This window comes from Aethalodelphis obliquidens, unplaced genomic scaffold (assembly GCF_003676395.1).
Source record: "Aethalodelphis obliquidens isolate GAN/ISIS:26980383/991018 unplaced genomic scaffold, ASM367639v1 scaffold20, whole genome shotgun sequence".
NCBI classification, from domain to species: Eukaryota; Metazoa; Chordata; class Mammalia; order Artiodactyla; family Delphinidae; genus Aethalodelphis; species Aethalodelphis obliquidens.
In genome coordinates, this window is record NW_020837964.1 from 10,120,265 (window position 1) to 10,136,947 (window position 16,683).

Sequence of the window (16,683 nt, forward strand, 5' to 3'; positions counted from 1 at the left end):
TAAATTGGAGATGACTGCAAGAACGATTTTCACTCACGTTCCATTGGCTTAAGTTAAATTTCAGAGTTACATTTAACTGCACCAGAACTTAGGTAATGCTGTTTCTACCTGGGCAGCTATGGGCTCAGATTCAACACTATTGCCAAATAAGAAAAGGAGGATGGATTTTGATGGCTGGGCAGAAGTTTCTGTCACATGTAACAACAGATAGAGGTATTACCTCCTACAAACAAGATGAACGCCACAAGATCATACATTTAACAAATATTTATTAAGTGCCTGCTATGTGCCTGACCCTTTTTCTTACATGTGTAAGGAAAGCATTGTTAGATATACTGTGGGTGAAATTATGCAACAGTATAAACATATTTTTCTACTTAAAAAAATTTTTTTTTTAATTTTTATTTACTTATTTGGTTGCACCAAGTCTTAGTTGTGGCAGGTGGGCTTCTTAGTTGTGGCACATGAACTCTTAGTTGCGTCATGCATGTGGGATCTAGTTCCCTGACCAGGGATTGAACCTGGGCCCCCAGCATTGGGAGTGTGGAGTCTTATCCACTGCACCACCAGGGAAGTCCCCATTTTTCTACTTTTGAAAGACTTTTGCTTTTTCAGATAATAGAGGGGAACTGGAAAAAAGGCAAGGTTTTTACCCTCATATTGCAGGAAACATTCGTACCTGTCAAATTCCAACAGCTGGCATTATTGTTGTTCTGTGGAAAAGCCCACACAAACACCGTTTAGAGATTTATTTGAGTATTGGTCTCATAAATCATAACTTGCTTGTAGCACGTTTATGAAGCTTCAGTAAAGACTCTTCAGAGGATGACATCAGATCGTTGAGATTAAATTCAACCTCAAAGGAGGGTTTTTTTCCCAGAATAATTAAGGCAACAAACAAGGCACATTTTGCAGTCATTCCCCGGATATGATAAGTCACACCATCTTCAGGGTTCGTGTACTCAAAGCAGTGAATAATAATATGATGACCAGCGCGTGTCAGGTGATTCTGCTGGTAGATGCTGGGATGCAGGAAATATTCCAGAGGCACCAGGAACACATTCTTAACTTCATCGGGGTTAGGCTTGGCCTGGAAGTTGGAGTCTATAAATCCTACAACAGGGGTTATCAATGTATCTCTCTGAAAGCAAAACACAAAAGATACAAACTGAGAAGTGAAGACATACCGTTTCAAAAAAAGCATGGTTAAAAGCATGCCACTTCTACATGAGCTAAGCTCACAGGCCAAAGCAGTCAGTTACATAAAACTTGCTCCAAGTTTTATGCAAGTTTTATGCAAGTTTTTAAGCAAGTTTACTTGCTCCAAAGTAAACTTTATGTCCCCCTGAATGGGAGTGGTCTCTGCCCTAACTGAGGCAGCATCTCAGATGAGTCTGAAAATGATATTTTTGGGGAACATAAATTGGTACAATCTTTTGGAACAGAGATTTAGTAATGTTATAAAAGTGTGCTCCCTTTGGCCCTGAGATTGCATTTGTGTGGGTACATCCGTATGATAAATCCCTACCAGTGAGAAAAGATGAACGCACAAGACTGAAGCATTGTTTGCAATAGTCCCAAACTAAAGGTGTCACTGCTCAGTGGGTACTTACGGTAGATCAATTACGACTATAGCCACATAATGCGGTACTATGCAGCCCTTGAAAAGAATGTGATCGACACCTTTCCTTATCAGTATAGACAAGTATGTGCCGTCTTACCAATAGAAAAGCGACATCGTATTAATTGTGGCATGTTCCCACTTGTGGGAAATTTTAGATATATATGTGTGTATGTATATATACTGTTTTACATACATGCTTATAAGTGGGGGGGGGGATTTCTATTTACAACCACTACTGTGCTGAAATGAATGTAGGGTGCCGTTAACTGAAAGATACTACTGAAAATCTTGAGGGGGAGGCCTGGAGTTTAGTGTAGGAGCTGATAAGGGCTGCATGACCTTGAATTAGAAAGTAGGAAGAATCAGGAATTCCTGGGAGAACTCCTAAGAGGAAGTGGGTGGGAAAATCCAGGGATACATTGTGAGGCTGGGGTTCTATAGGAGGATAAACAGGCCTGTGGAAAATTCTGAGGAAGGACAGCTAAAGCATGTTTAAGAACAGTGATGACTGGGACTTCCTTGGTGGTCCAGTGGTTAGGACTCCATGCTCTCAGTGCAGGGGACACGGGTTCGATCCCTGGTCGGGGAACTAAGATCCTACATGCCGTGTGGTGAAGCCAAAAAAAAAAAAACAGTGATGACTCAGACCATTAACCCAAGTAATGATGAAAAGTCAACATGTGGACCAGGAGAGGAGAATGGGAGCACAGACTTGAGACACCCTTAGAGTGGGAAATCTGCGGTCATGAGTTGCCAGAGGCCAGAGGCTTTGTTCCAGCAGCAGCCCTCACTGTGCCTGGCCCTGTGTGAAGGCTCAGCCTCTTCTGTCCCAGGGTTCCCCAAAGGCGGCCTCTGCGATGAAGACTCAGATGCAAGTGATTTCTTAAAGAAGTGGTGAGGAAGGGTGCGGGGAAGAAAGACGGGGAGTTGGGGAGCCAGGCAAGGATGGGGGTGGGGGGGAGCCAGGCAAGGACGCCGTGGGGGCCTGCGGGGTGTAAAGTGCACCTTCGAGTCTGTCCCACGAGTTGAGGGGGCTGGGCTTTCATGCCGCTCAGTCATTGGCTGAGGACGGCCCAGCTGGAAGTAAATCAAGGCAGTGCTGGCTCTCTGTGCATCAGGGGAGGCGGTTCCAGTAGTCCAAGGGCACGGGTCTTGGAAGAAAGCTGCTGGTGTGTGTATCAGAAACACGGCCTGAAATGACTAAGAAGGCATCTGGACAGAGCCTGGAGTATTGCTCAGCACGCATCCGTGACTGCTATTTCCATTCAAAGACCATAACCTTCTCTAGAATCCAACACCCTCCCCCTGATTCTACACAACAACCTGCCCACGAGGAAGCTTGAACAATGGCAACTGGACAAGAAAAAACTTGCCCAAGGTCACATCCAGCTAACACTTGGCAGAAACCAGGATTCGACCACGGGCCTGCTGCCCACACACTCAAATTCTATCAAACACGTGTCACCATATCTCCAAGATGGCACACTAGCGGGTGGCTCAAATACGACGGTGGAGAGTTCCCAGCTGCAGCTCAGATTTCATCCCCTCCCGAGGACTGAGGGCCACACTTGTTAGGCAGGTGCATGGAAAGTGACTTTGCATGGCAGTGCCGGCCCTTAAATTGGTATGTCAGAGCCTGAGAAAATGGGTGGGGAAAAAAAAAAATCAAAGCCTCAAAAGGAGATCATGGTTTAAGACTGAATGTTTCAGATGCAGAGTCAGGCACGTTTAACATGGTTCAAGCTTAGAAGAGTAAGAGAGACTGTGGGAATCTGTGGATGAAGCAGCATCTCTGGACATCCGGTCTCTAGAAACAGAGGTGTCTGAATTGGCAGGGGAATAAAGGGTGGTGCGTGGCGGACATCCTAGGACCCATAAAACTCTGAATTTGGCCATTTGCTGAGTTGAAACGCCATGGAGACAGGCTTCTGCTGTGGACATAGGGTGAGGCAGGCTTTAGGGCCCCTGGAAGAAGCTGCAGGCTATTAGAAACATCCCGGGAAGTCAGGATACACCACTGAAATGTTACAGGGATTGGGCCTTTGGGAGGCAAAGAAAAGGATCGAGACTGGCAGGTATGGGCCACATACAGAGAAAAAGGAGAACTGTGCCCCAAGGCCTTTGCAGAGAGAAGTTCATACGTGTATGACAAAAGGACAAGCAGGTTGGGGGCTGGAAGGCGTGGGAGGGTTAACGCCGGGTGTGGGTAAAAGCCAATGACACCCCAAAACATCTCTGGGCATTGCCCTGTGTTCCCTGGGGGACAAAATTACCCCCAGTGAAGAACCACTGGATTAGATTATGCTTCTAAGCATTAAATAAATAGCAGTTTGGTAGCACATTTAAAAGATCTGCAAGGTCCAAAAAACAAAGTGACCCTCACGAGCACTTCTAAACACAGTACACCTTTCTTGAAAGACTTTGTTCATTCTAATTTCTCGTTGATGTGATCAGCATTATATCAAGAGCAGGTCATCTTAGAAACCTCCTGCTCTGGGAGCATCTGGTCCATGGAAATCTCCTGAAGACCCATAAACACCTGTGGAGACTGTTGTATCCTATCCCCTCAAGGGCAGAACTCAGTAGCTCCTGGGGACCTTGGAAATGGAGTTACTCTCACTTTGGGAACTTACAACCATTATGTGTTTTGTCAAGAGTTCTAAAATCAATCCCTAAGATGTGCTGGGGGATTTGCAGACATCCTCTGAAACGGGCTCCCAGTAGAAAACATAGTTGAAGAGGAAGTAATTGACACGTATCTTGTCCTAATCCCATGTTCCTTTTCTCTGTCTCATTTCTTTTTCATCAAGGATGCATTATTGCCATTAGCTTCTTCCAAACTAAATCTCCCTTGAGTGGTGACCTTTCTATTTTTAAAATGGACCCAACTAAGACATATCTCAGCACCACCGATCTTCACAAAGGGCGATCTGGTTTTCTAATTTTTAGGTATCAGTGGGATTCTTCCTTTGACATAAAAATTCACCTGGAAGCCCGATATTATTTAAAACATAAAAAAATTTACACCTACCTCTGATATGTGATGAGTACAGTTCACCTCTGTGATATTCTTCCCTCAAGCCCATAAACCTAGCTTAACCAGGAGAAAAATATCGGATAAACCCCAATTGAGGAGCATTCTAGAACATACCTGACCAGTACACCTCAAGAGCGTCAAGGTCATGAAAATAATGGAAGGCTAAGAAACTGTCACAGATCAGAGAATAAGGAGACATGACAACCAAGCACAACATGGTATCCCGGATCTCATCCAGGACAGAAAGGAGGACATTAGTAGAAAAACTAGTAAAAGACAAGAGTGGAGTTTAGGTAATGGTAATGTACTAACATTGGTTTCTCAGTTGTCACCAATGTACCACAGTGATGTCCGACGTCAATAATGGGGGGACCCGTGTACGGGTATGCGAGAACTCTCTGTGATATCTTTGTGACTTTTCCGTGAATCTGTAACTATTCTAAAATTAAAAGTTTATATGAATAACGTTATACTGATAAAACGACGCTGTTATCCAACTTCATATTTACTCCTTCTAAAGTCAATTAGTATTTACTTCTTCTAAAGTCAATTAGTACAACAACGAAATTGTTGTGTTCAGTGCATATGAAATAAGGTCTGGCTATCTCAGCCCCAGGATTCATTTTGTTGTTATGTTTGTTTGTTTGTTTGGTATATACTATCAAGGAAATCCTGCTTCACACAGAAATGCAGTTACAAGCAGTAACTGTTTTTAAACAGCTTCCCTGGTGACCTCAGGATACTGCTCAATTAATGTGACATGGAGAAACCTGGTTGCACGGTATGTGCAAAAATGAGTATCCTTAGGGCAAAAGTGATACCCTGGTGGCCTCCGAGGGGCTGAAATTTGGTATGCTCAAGTGTGTATTATTGTTTCAAGAGAATTCTCAAAATAAATGCATACTGGAGAAAAATAAATGTGAACTGAATGTTAATGAAACAATGCTGAGGCATCTGCAGGGTTCCACAGCACCTGGTTTGAAACCACTGATAGAGTTCAGCCCTTTCATTTCTGGATGGGGAAGAAGGGGCCCATTCAGGAAGGGGGGCTTACCTAAGGCCTCTTAGCTCACAAGGGGCAAAGTCCACACATGAACCAGTCTCTTGACTCGGTATAGCACTCTTGAGGGTCATGTTTGGCCACTGTGAGCTCATGAGAGTCTAGGAAACCCAGTTCCATCCCAGGCCTTACATCAAACAGCACTGGTACCAGGCGGCAGACGACCTCCACTTGATGAGGATGCAGCCCCACTTCCTCCTGGGCTTCCCGGAGAGCCGTGGCCACGTCATCCGCATCTGTAGGTTCGTACTTGCCTCCAGGAAAGCAGACCTCTCCAGGTGACCTTCTCAGCTGGATATGGAAAGAAAAGAGCTGCAGTGTGTGCTTCCAAGTTTGCTACTGTTCACTCATTCGCCAAGTATGCGCTGCATTTCCACCTTGTGCCAGAGGCCATTCCCACACTCGTGGGAATAAGTGGGAATGCGACCAAAGAGTAAAGTTTTTTTTTTTCTTGAATCCTTTTAAAAAATGAACTTGGAGAACTACCCTCACTTCTGATTTTTCTCTCCTTGCCCTCCAAAGATACCATACACACACAAACAGATTTACATGGATGAGGAGAAAAAGTGGAACAAAAGGAGAGTGAAAACAGCAATGTCATCAATAATCTTTACTGAGTGCTTACCATGTTCTCATGCTGCTTCACGTGGATTTCTTTTCACTGAGTCCTCAGAACAGTTCTAGAAGTGACTATTTTTTAAAGTGTTTGTTTAATTGGGGTCAAATTCACATAATATAAAATTAACCCTTAAGAAAAAAAATTCTAATATGTTTTTCATTGAACTATAGTTGATTTACAATGTTGTGTTAGTTTCTGGTGTACAGCAGAGTGACTCAGGTATATATATAGATACATACATTCTGAGATACAGATATACCTGTCATCTGTCTATCTGTGTATCATCTATCTGTCTATCTATCTATATCATCTGTCTATCATCTATCATCTATCTATCTATCTATCATCTATATATCTAACATCTATCTGTCTATCATCTATCTATTATCTATCTATAATCTATCATCTGTGTATCATCTATCTATCATCACCTATCATCTATCATCTATCATCACCTGTCATCTATCTATCTGTCTATCTATATCATCTGTCTATCATCTATCTATCTATCATCTATTTATCTATCGTCTATCTGCCTGCCTATCATCTATCTATCTATCATCTATCTGACTATCTATAATCTGTCTATAATCTATTATCTATCTATCATCTATCTGTCTATCATCTATCTATAATCTATTATCTATCTATCTATCTATCATCTATCTGTCTATCTATCATCTATCAGTCTGTCTGTCTGTCTATCATCTATCTATCACCTATCATCTGTCTGTCTGTCTGTCTCCTGGGGCCCTGCTTATATGACTCCAGGGAGGGACACAGCTCCAGTAATGCCTCAGGGAATTTCTTACTCCCACAGCCAAATAGGGCCTAAAGTCAGGTGTAATTAGATTGAAATACTTCTTTGAAAAAAAATGTGACCTTTTCACATCAGAATTTATGGCCTAAGATGATTCTTACGTAATAATCAATAATAGGCAAAGCAACTCCGAGTGAAACCGAGACCCATTTTGGGGTTCTCTAGATTTTCTACATTACTGTCTGTCTGTCTGATAATATTAAAAATATATTTCAGTGCTTCTCTGGTGATTTTGGCAGAGCTGGGAACAGACCCTGGTCCCTGCTTCCCACTGAGTACCTCCCCCTTGGAACTTGGATTTTCATCATCTCATGTGTTTATGTCATTGTTGCCAGACCCAGACCACAGAGAACCCATACATGTCTAATCCCAAACCCAAAAAACTTCAGCTGATTCCTCAGCTTCCCCCTGACCCCACCCAAGGGATACTTCTTATTCTGCTTACAAAGCCTATTTTCTCATTATTGTGGCTTGTTTTGTTTTTTGTACTAGGATAACTTTGAAATGACTGCTTCCCCAGCTTTTCCTCAGAAGTACCCCCAAGAGCAGGGGAGAGTGACAGTACCCAGGGGTGTACCCAGGGGAACTCCATTCCCAAGCCCAACATTTCTTTAAAGTGGAACGATTTATCGTAAAAACTCAGGCCACATGTGCTAATGACACTAATGGTGACAGCTGAGACTTGCTGAATCCTTGCCAAGTGCCAGTGCTGTTTTAGGTGCTTTACATTTGTTACCCTGTAGAGCCCTCACAGCAGCCCTATGATGCAGGTACTGATAGCTTGTCCTCATTTTGCAAGTGAAGACATTACAGCACAGAGAGGGTAATTAATTAGGACAAAGTCACACAGCTTCAACAAGACTGCATTCGAACATAGGCAGCCAGCTTAGGGCCCAGGCTATCAACATCAGTGCTCTAGAATTTTCACATTATACCTGGGGTGGGAGTAGTCTAAAACAGTGGCTCTCAGTGGGGGCAATTATATCCCCTCCCCATCCCTGCTGAAACAGTAGGCAATGTCTGGAGACATTTGTGGTTGTCACAAAAGTGTGTGTGAGTGCGTGTGTGTGTGTGTTACTGGCATGTAGTGCGTAGAGGCCAGGGATGTTGTTAAACATCCTATAATGCACAGGGCAACTCCACCAACAAAGAATTATCCAGCCCAAATGCCAATGGCTGGATAAGAAACCCCGGCCTAAAAGTATTTTAAATTACTTGCTAGCTAAATTACTTATTTTACTTTCCAAAACTTCTCCAAAACAGCCCTGTCATCCTGTGGCTTCATGTACTTCTCGAACATCACAATTTTGAGAGTACAGTTGAGAAGCTAGAACCTCAGAATAAGTGCCAGTGACAGCACTTCCTGGGGTTTTCGCATGTCCTGAGACTTTAATGGAAGGAGCCTTTTTGTCACCTACCTTCTCTGACCGAAGGGTGAACAACAGGTAGAGTTTTCCTTCTTTAGCCAACAACGGTAAAAGGATGGAACATTTGTTAGACAACAAGTGAGAATATTTGGTCCCAACGTCATGTTTTCTTAAGCGGGCCTTAGCGTCATCTATCAAACTGTTCCTAAAATGGAAACAAACCAAACAGTTTAGTAACCAGAGTTATGATGTCATACAGAGTGAAGTAAGTCATAAAAAAAATATATCGTATATTAACGCATATATGTGGAATCTAGAAAAATGGTACAGATGAATCTATTTGCAGGGCAGGAATAGAGAGGCAGACATAGAAAATGGATGTGTGGACACAGCGCGGGAAGGGGGGTGTGGGACAAACTGGGAGATTAGGACTGCCATATATACACTACTATGTGTAAAACTGATAGCTAGTGGGAACCTGCCGTGTAGCACAGGGAGCTCAGCTCGGTGCTGTGTGATGACCTAGACGGGTGGGATGGGGGGTGGTGGGAGGCTCAAGAGGGAGGGGATATGGCGATATACATATACATATAGCTGATTCACTTCATTGTACAGCAGAAACTAACACAATATTGTAGAGCATCTATACTAAAAAAAAAAAGTTCCTAATCCTGACAGTGTTTCTGCTTCATTGTGTGTCCTGGCATTTACCATTTTTGAGTCTCAGTGTACTTTTTAATAATATGGCAGCAGTAATAATACCCAAATCACGTGACTGTTGGCAAGCTAAAATGAGACAAAAAACTACTAAGAACACAGTTCCGTATCTGAGTTCACTTCAAAAGCTAAATGAATTTTAAGTAATGGTAAATATTCTTTCAACAGTGCAATAGCTCAGTGTTGAAATCCATAATAATATTCAGGAAGACAGGTTTGCAGAGCAAGTCACTGTAAGGTTAGACCATCGTAAGGTTAAGAACTTTCTCTTAACCTGGCCCTTATGTCACATTATCAAACCCTTGTCTTCAAATGCCTTGTAACAGTGGTTCCCAAACTTAAGCAGCAACAGAATCACCCAGAGGTCTTGTTACAACATAGATGGCTGGGTCCACCTGTGACTTCGTAAAAGCCAAGTATTTAGATTTATAACCACAAATGATGCCCTGACTCCATAACTATGGGTCTGTTTTGGTCCTTTTGACAGGTGTATTTTATTGCTGGTTTGTGAAGTGGGTTAAATAGTGTCCCCTCCCCCAAACCACCATTATTTGAAAACAGGATGGTATTTGGAAACAGGATCTTTGCAGATGCAATTAGTGAAGGATTTCGAGATGAAATCATCCTGGATTAGGGTGGGCCCTAAATCCGATAACTGGTGTCCTTATAAGAAGAGGAGACGACACAGAGAGACACATAATGGGGAAGAAGGTCATTTGAAGATGAGGCAGAAATTGGAGTGATGGTGCCACAAGCCAAGGAATACCTGGGGCCACCAGAAGCTGAAACAGGAAGGGAGGGTCCTTCCCTAGAGCCTTCAGAGGGAGCGTGGCCTTGCTGACTCCTTGATTTTGAGCTTCTAGCCTCAGAACTGTGGAAGAATACATTTCTGTTGTTTTAAGTCATCCAGTTTGGGATACTTTGTTATGGCAGCCCTAGAAACTAACAGTTTGATTTTAACTTTTCTATGGTTAGGGCAGTTTTGCATAAGGGGCAAAATCGGGTATTTAAGTGAGGCAGAACTGGTTTCAAAGTGTTAGGAACGACCTCTCTAAGTCCCCCTTTCCTCATCTGTGACATGTTGAAGATATTTGTGATGATTAAATGACATGGTTCTGTGGCTGACACTCAGGGTCCAAGGAATGGTAACATGTTATCATAAATGTCTCAGTCCTTAGGCAGTTGTTGCCAGAGATGTTTGCTAGTTTTTGCTTCTTTCTACGAGGCAGGATGATCAATAATGTGGTTGGGTAACAGCAGTGGATGTCAAAAGCGACCAAATGGCCTGAAAAGAGAAACGGAATGCTGTCACTGGAGACTCCAGGGCGCATGCCGTGCACACAAGCCCGCGTCCAGAAAAGGAAACTGTCCCTACCGGGAATGCGAGGGACTACTTAAAAGTATGGCTTTTAAGAGGCGCCCAGAACTGACCAGAGGGACCAGCAGAAGCAAAAGTCTGCAAAAACGTCCCCATTAGGGGGCTGGTCCTTGGGGTAATCGCCATAAAAACACCAACAGTAGCAGCCACCCCATTCTGGGCATGGGCTCATCTCACCTTCTTCCCTTGCTTTTCTCATTAAGGTGAAAACACGATCACGTCCTGGCTCAGAGAGGTTACGTAACTGAGACCCAAGATCCCGACCTTGAACCCTGAGCTGCCTGGCGCGGCCTCGCAGTCCCTGAGGTCGGACTCCGGAGACCGGGTGAGCGGAAGAGGGAAGCCCTTGGGGGAGGGGTGTGCACCCACGATAGCCACAAACGGCTCTGTCTTTGGCGGGAGAAGCTGTGAAGGCCCAGGGACCCTGCGAGCGGCCAAGAGAGGTGAGCGCCCGGAGAGCGGGCTCGGAGGGTGGGCAAGGGGGCTCAGCAAAAAGTAGCCAAAAGGCGCCGGTCATACGTGGCCAGCGATCTGTTCGGCCTCGCCGCGATCAAGGCCGGGCCAGGCAGGGCTCGGGGTGCCAGGGCCGGGGAGGCTTTACCTGACTGGCTTCTGGGGAGGAGAGGATCGCCACATCTTCCCCGGGAAAGTTTGTTTCCGGTAACTCCTCCCGGGGCGGGCGGGGGGTGAAAAACAAATCGCCCGGACGGGCATGCGCAGAGCAGCTCTGGGCCTGGGGCGGGGAGAGAGGCGGGGCCTGGGGACGGATATGGGGCGGGGCCTGGGGACGGAGGCGGGGATGGGGCGGGTTCTAGGGTCGGAAGCAGGACTGAGCCGAGAGCCGTAGGCGGAGGATCGGGGCGGGGCGAGACGTGAGGGCGGGGCTAGTGGGGCTTAAACGTCAAGCCCTCCCGGTCGCGCAAAGTAGCTCTCAGCTTTCCCTCAAATGCCGGAGGTAAGTGAGGCATTCTAAAATTGACAACAGTGAAAAAAGAAAAAAGTGAAAATGCAGTGCTGGTGAGTTGAGAGGATTCTTACACTCGCACTCACTGTTGCTAGGAGGTCAAGTTGGTTCAACTTTTCTGAACAGCAGTCAACACATGACTACCCAGCACGTACTTTGTGCTGGATGCAGCTCCCGCAGTGAGCGAAAAGGCACCGCAGAGCTTACAGTCAAATGGGAGAGAGAGACACGAATCAAAAATTACATAGATAAAGCAGAAGTCCTTAGACCCTGGAGAGCATGTGAGGGAGAAACAGATCAGAAGGCTAACCAGAGAGATTGACAGTGGAGCTGACGTCGAAAGCAGCTATTCTCCAAGTGTGGTCCTGGGACCAGCCACGACCGTCCACATCAGCACCACCTGTGTGCTGTTAAAAATAGGTAGATTCTTGGGTCCCACCCCGGGGCTGCTGGGTCAGAAACTGAGGGCAGAGCACAGTGATCTGTACTGGAAGGGGATTCTGATGCGCCGAGAGGGAGAAGGGCAGGGAGAGCGTTCCAGGAAGAAGGACAAGTTTGTGAAAAGACCCCAGAAGTAGCTGGAGAAGACCAGTGAGAGGGAGCCTGGTTTGAGCTGACACTTAAGAGGTCACTTCAGAGGCTGAAGGCTAGGCTGACTTCTCCATCCTGCACAGAAGGTGCAATGCCTGGGGTCCTCAATAATTTCAAGACCCCATGAAAATTCTTTAATTTTAATTTCTTCTAAAGGAAGAAAATGAATACAATAATATGCAAAATATAATAATGAATCCAGCTTGGCTTATATTCATCTTTATACCAATGCAATCTTAAAATAGAATTCATTTTATTATTTTATGGAGGAAGGGATGTCCATAAACCCAAAATTACCTAGGGCCCATGAAAATCACAATGTGGCCCTGGGTCATGGGACAGTTGGGCCACGGTTCCCAAGACCTTTAAAACCACTAAGCTTAGGGCTTCCCTGGTGGCGCAGTGGTTGAGAGTCCTCCTGCCAATGCAGGGGACACGGGTTCGTGCCCCAGTCTGGGAAGATCCCACATGCCGCGGAGCGGCTAGGCCGGTGAGCCGTGGCCGCTGAGCCTGCGCGTCCGGAGCCTGTGCTCCACAATGGGAGAGGCCACAACAGTGAGAGGCCTGTGTACCGCAAAAAAAAAAAAAAAAATGGGGCATTTTGTAGAGTAGAGCCCTGGGAATAGAGGAAAAGGCTTTGGAAGCCACAGCAGATGGAGGTTGACCTTCTTTCTAAAGGAATAGGAATAACAGGTCTGGGTTTTCAGGAAGATCTCTGTGGAATCAGGGTGGGACATGGATTGGAAGTGAGGAGAGATTGGAGGCAGTTGGGCGGGGGCAGCTCTTCCAAAAGTCTGCGCTGAAGGAACCAGAAAAAAAATGCTTTAAACCTTCTGAAAAATCCCCATCCATACTCCTGACATCAGAAAATCAGAATGTAGCAGGAGTTTGGATTGCCTTCATGTAAAAAGCAGAGTCCTGAGATGCTTTGCTGTATACCAAGGCTATATGCAGGGCATCTACTTTCAAGATCAGAAATACTGCTGGAAAAACACTTAGCTTTTATGGCTTTTGTAATGCTGGAAGCCATAGCACAGGGAAGGAACATCACAAGGTGAAATGCATCATAATAAGAAGATATATATATCTGCAAAACAATACAGGATTCAAGATTAATGGGCAATGTCTTTTAGAGGAAATGACTTGTCTCTGTAGCTTTTGCACACAGATTTGTTGGTAGTGACATAATTCTGGAAAACGTGTTGAAGAAAAGCGAAGCTATAAAAAGCTTCAGGCCAGCCTGCAAAGCCAACACCTCCATGTGCATTTCTCTCAAAAAAGCACATCCCAGGGGCCAGGGTGAAGCTTATCTGCAGTCCACCCACCTGGAAACATTGTTGAGCAGCACCTTAAGGCCAGGCCTGGGTGGTACAGAGATAAAGAAAATACCAGCCAGCCTTTGGAGCAAAGGAAGTCTGGGGAAAAGACCTGCAACAATTAGCGTTAATGCCAGATAAGCGCTTTAATCGGGGAGGGGATCCAAAGTGCTCTGGGGGCCAGGAGCAGCGGGGAAGCAATTAATTCTGTCTGGGGGTAGGCAGTGGGGTCTAGGTAGGCTGTGGCGAGAAGGTAAGGTATAAGGAAACACTGAGCACTTAGCATTACTTTCCTAAGGAGATAAAGCTCAAGAAATGGGAGTTTCCTCCACTCCTTCCTCAGTTTGCAGAGGGTCTCTAAACTCTTGCAGGGAAGTCTCAGGAGACAGCTTTCAGATTCGTTCTCACATATCCATCAGGGGATGACGGTTACAATTGCTGGTCTGGGTATTGGAGGAGTAGACACTTCTCCCATCACCTTCATCCACTCCTCACCCCTCCCCCTGGCAAGTCAGAGAGCGTTAAGGAGGCACAGCCTTCTCCCCTTTTAGCAGAGGAAGATGACAGCGTTGTTTGAGGACCAGGTTGAAGTAGAAATTCCTTTATGAATGGGTCAGGGGTCCTCAGCATCAATATCATCTGGGGGCGAGGAGGCTGCCTGGACATCTAAGTGCCCCGAATCCCACCCTACAGGTACTTATCTCAGGGTGGAAATGCATCCAGGAACAGGCATTTGTGAGCAAGCTTCTAGGTGATTCTGCTGTAAGGGTGAAGACACTAGTTTAAGTGCTCCCACGGGAGACGTTTGATGTTGAGAGGATAAGGCCACCTCCTTTGAACACTGGGTGATGTAGCATCCCCAGAGGGAAGGCAGTTGGTGCCCACCAGTGCCAGGAGGTACCCTTCCTGGTAGCACTGGAATGATCTTCCTTTCTGGGCTTGGGAGTTGGCAACTAGGGCAGGTCCAGCTCAGGAGAGACTCCAGGGAAGTTGAGTGGATTGTTCTGTACAAAGTGGGCTGAAGTGTACAGATCCCTACTTAATGTGGTCCTTGCTTTTTGGTAAAAGACCCATTAAAAAGGAAAGAGCTTGTGAATTTGGTTCAGCATGTTCTCAAGGCTGAGCGCTCATTCTTGGGCTTGGCATCAAGTTGGATGTTGGAGATATAGGGACACCTGACGGTTGATCCTCGTTGTTGAGGACTTTGATGTCAAATATGGCGGCAGGTAACTTTAGTCTGCACAAGAATCTTCTGCGGGCTGATTAAACATGTAGTCTCTTGGGCTGTGGCCTCATTTGCAATACAAATGCATCTGCATTTGCAACCAGACCTTTGCATCATTCTGATATAAGTCTACACTTTGAAAGGGGGAGAAATGGGACTCGAATCTGAAAAAATAAAAGAAAAGAGTGGAAATCAGCCAGGCCCAGGAAGTCTGGATAGGCACTTCAGCCAAGAAGTTGATGACCTGAGGCAGTCCTTTCTTTTTCTGGCAGCAAGTGTGGACTGGGAACAAAAGGTTAGATAGGGAATATCGGAAAAATTCTTCTAGAACGGCCCTGGATCACAAAAATGTAAATTGCTGGGAATTTATTTCCTGGTACTGCCAATGTGATTTTTCAAAGTAATTCATGACGTTTTTTCATTCATGTTTAATTTTCATTGTGTAACAATAAAACAGATATACGCTTGTATATTAAAATGCCTTAAATCCCTGAGTTTCCGTGGTCCAGACCTGCCAAAAACTGATGGGCGCCCATCTTTCACAGACTTTTCTACCCTTGTTGGGTCTCATTTCTGTACACATTTAGAAATGAGATAAAGACTAGTTATGTTTGATTCCTTTACCGTCATGTAATCTTTGTGTAATGGAACAATCAAGTAGGTTTAATTACCAGTAACAAGTGTGCTGGGAAATCTGTAATCTAAATGAAGGCTCGGTCTAGGATGCATGGAACGGCATGATTGTGCAGCGCGAGGAGAAGCAGTCTGGTCTCAGTTAGCTTGTGAATTAGTTGGGAAATTGGCTTAAGATTTTCCAGTGCATGTGGGAAGCTCAGCCTCTGTGGAAGAAACAGATTCTGCTCTACAGGGAATTCATCCTCTGCGTCCTCACCTTGGCGTTGGGTCTGCCCACCAGGAACTCACCACTCAACCCTGGTTAAACTCTTTTGCTTGTACAGGTTGGTGAGAGGAGATGGAAACTCACATCCCTCCCCAAATCCAGACTCCACCACTTACGTAGCTTGGTGCCTTACCCAACCCATTCTTTCTTCCTCAGCAGAAACCATGCTATGTGTGCTCTGCTCACAGGGACTACAGTGTGGCCTGCAGCCTCTCCTGGTGTATCTGGGACAATGAACAGTGCCAGGTGGGCAAAAAGACAGGTGGAGACACTCTTTGAGATGCCTTCCATTTGCTGCTAGCCTCTGGTTCCATGTCGATCCTTTGGCTGGGCTGTCTTAAAGGGACCACACAGTAGTCTTGTCTGGGATGGCGGGCATTGGTCATGGTTTAAGGTCTTCAGTGGAAGCCAGAAAAGAACATGGGCTGTCGTGAAGTAATTTCAAGGGTCTGATGGTGGAGGATTGTACTTCTAGCAGCCACTGTCCAGTAGAATTTTCTACAATGATGGAAATGCTCTCGATTGGTACTTTCTAGTACAGTGGCCACTAACCAAATGTGGGAATTGAGCACTTGAAATGTGGCTAATGTGACAGAACTAAATTTTATTTACTTTTGGATAATTTAAATTTAACCCCATTTAAATGCGGTTACCATATTAGTACAGTCAAAGGGTTTCTAAGTTTCCTTCTGTCCTGCAACCTTCTTGGAAACATCAGCTCAAGTTCTCTACAGAGGGGGTTACCATATCTTCCAGGTTAAAAACTTACTTTGAGAAAAATTCTTAGAGTTTTTTCCCCAGGGTATTTTGGGGAGATGGAGCTGAAAGCAAGCATCATTACTTCTTTTCTTTTACAAAAGAAAAAACGTAAGCTCGCATACCCCGCAGTGGGCAGCCATTCCTATCCCACCACCTATCACATTAGTGAGGGCTTTGAAACCAGGTCTTTAGTTTTACCCAAGACAATAAGCTGTTACCAACAAAAATGCTTATTTGTTTATGCCTACTACATGACATGAGTTGTGTTGAGTTATATGTTGGCACAACGGTTGGCTATCATACCT

The 16,683-nt window shown here is 45.1% G+C and overlaps 1 protein-coding gene across 1 annotated transcript; it reads right to left on the reverse strand.

Annotated features, from left to right (window-relative positions):
* Positions 1-252: 252 nt before the first annotated feature.
* NUDT7 (nudix hydrolase 7) lies at positions 253-11,331 on the reverse strand. The gene is made up of 4 exons (XM_027119198.1): positions 11,224-11,331; positions 8,579-8,732; positions 5,854-6,012; positions 253-1,141 (listed from the first exon to the last, which is right to left on the reverse strand). The coding sequence occupies exons 1-4, from the start codon at positions 11,256-11,258 to the stop codon at positions 773-775; spliced, it is 717 nt and encodes a 238-aa protein (XP_026974999.1). The 5' UTR covers positions 11,259-11,331; the 3' UTR covers positions 253-772.
* Positions 11,332-16,683: the final 5,352 nt, after the last annotated feature.

What these genes read in the sequence shown, in the direction of transcription:
- NUDT7 (XM_027119198.1), bottom strand. Translation starts at nt 11,258, where the DNA reads ATGTGGCGATCCTCTCCTCCCCAGAAGCCAGTCAG. An exon ending in CCTCCCCAGAAGCCAGTCAG is followed by an intron (nt 8,733 to 11,223) that starts GTAAAGCCTCCC and finishes TTTCCATTTTAG; the next exon opens with GAACAGTTTGATAGATGACG. An exon ending in TCACCCTTCGGTCAGAGAAG is followed by an intron (nt 6,013 to 8,578) that starts GTAGGTGACAAA and finishes TTCCATATCCAG; the next exon opens with CTGAGAAGGTCACCTGGAGA.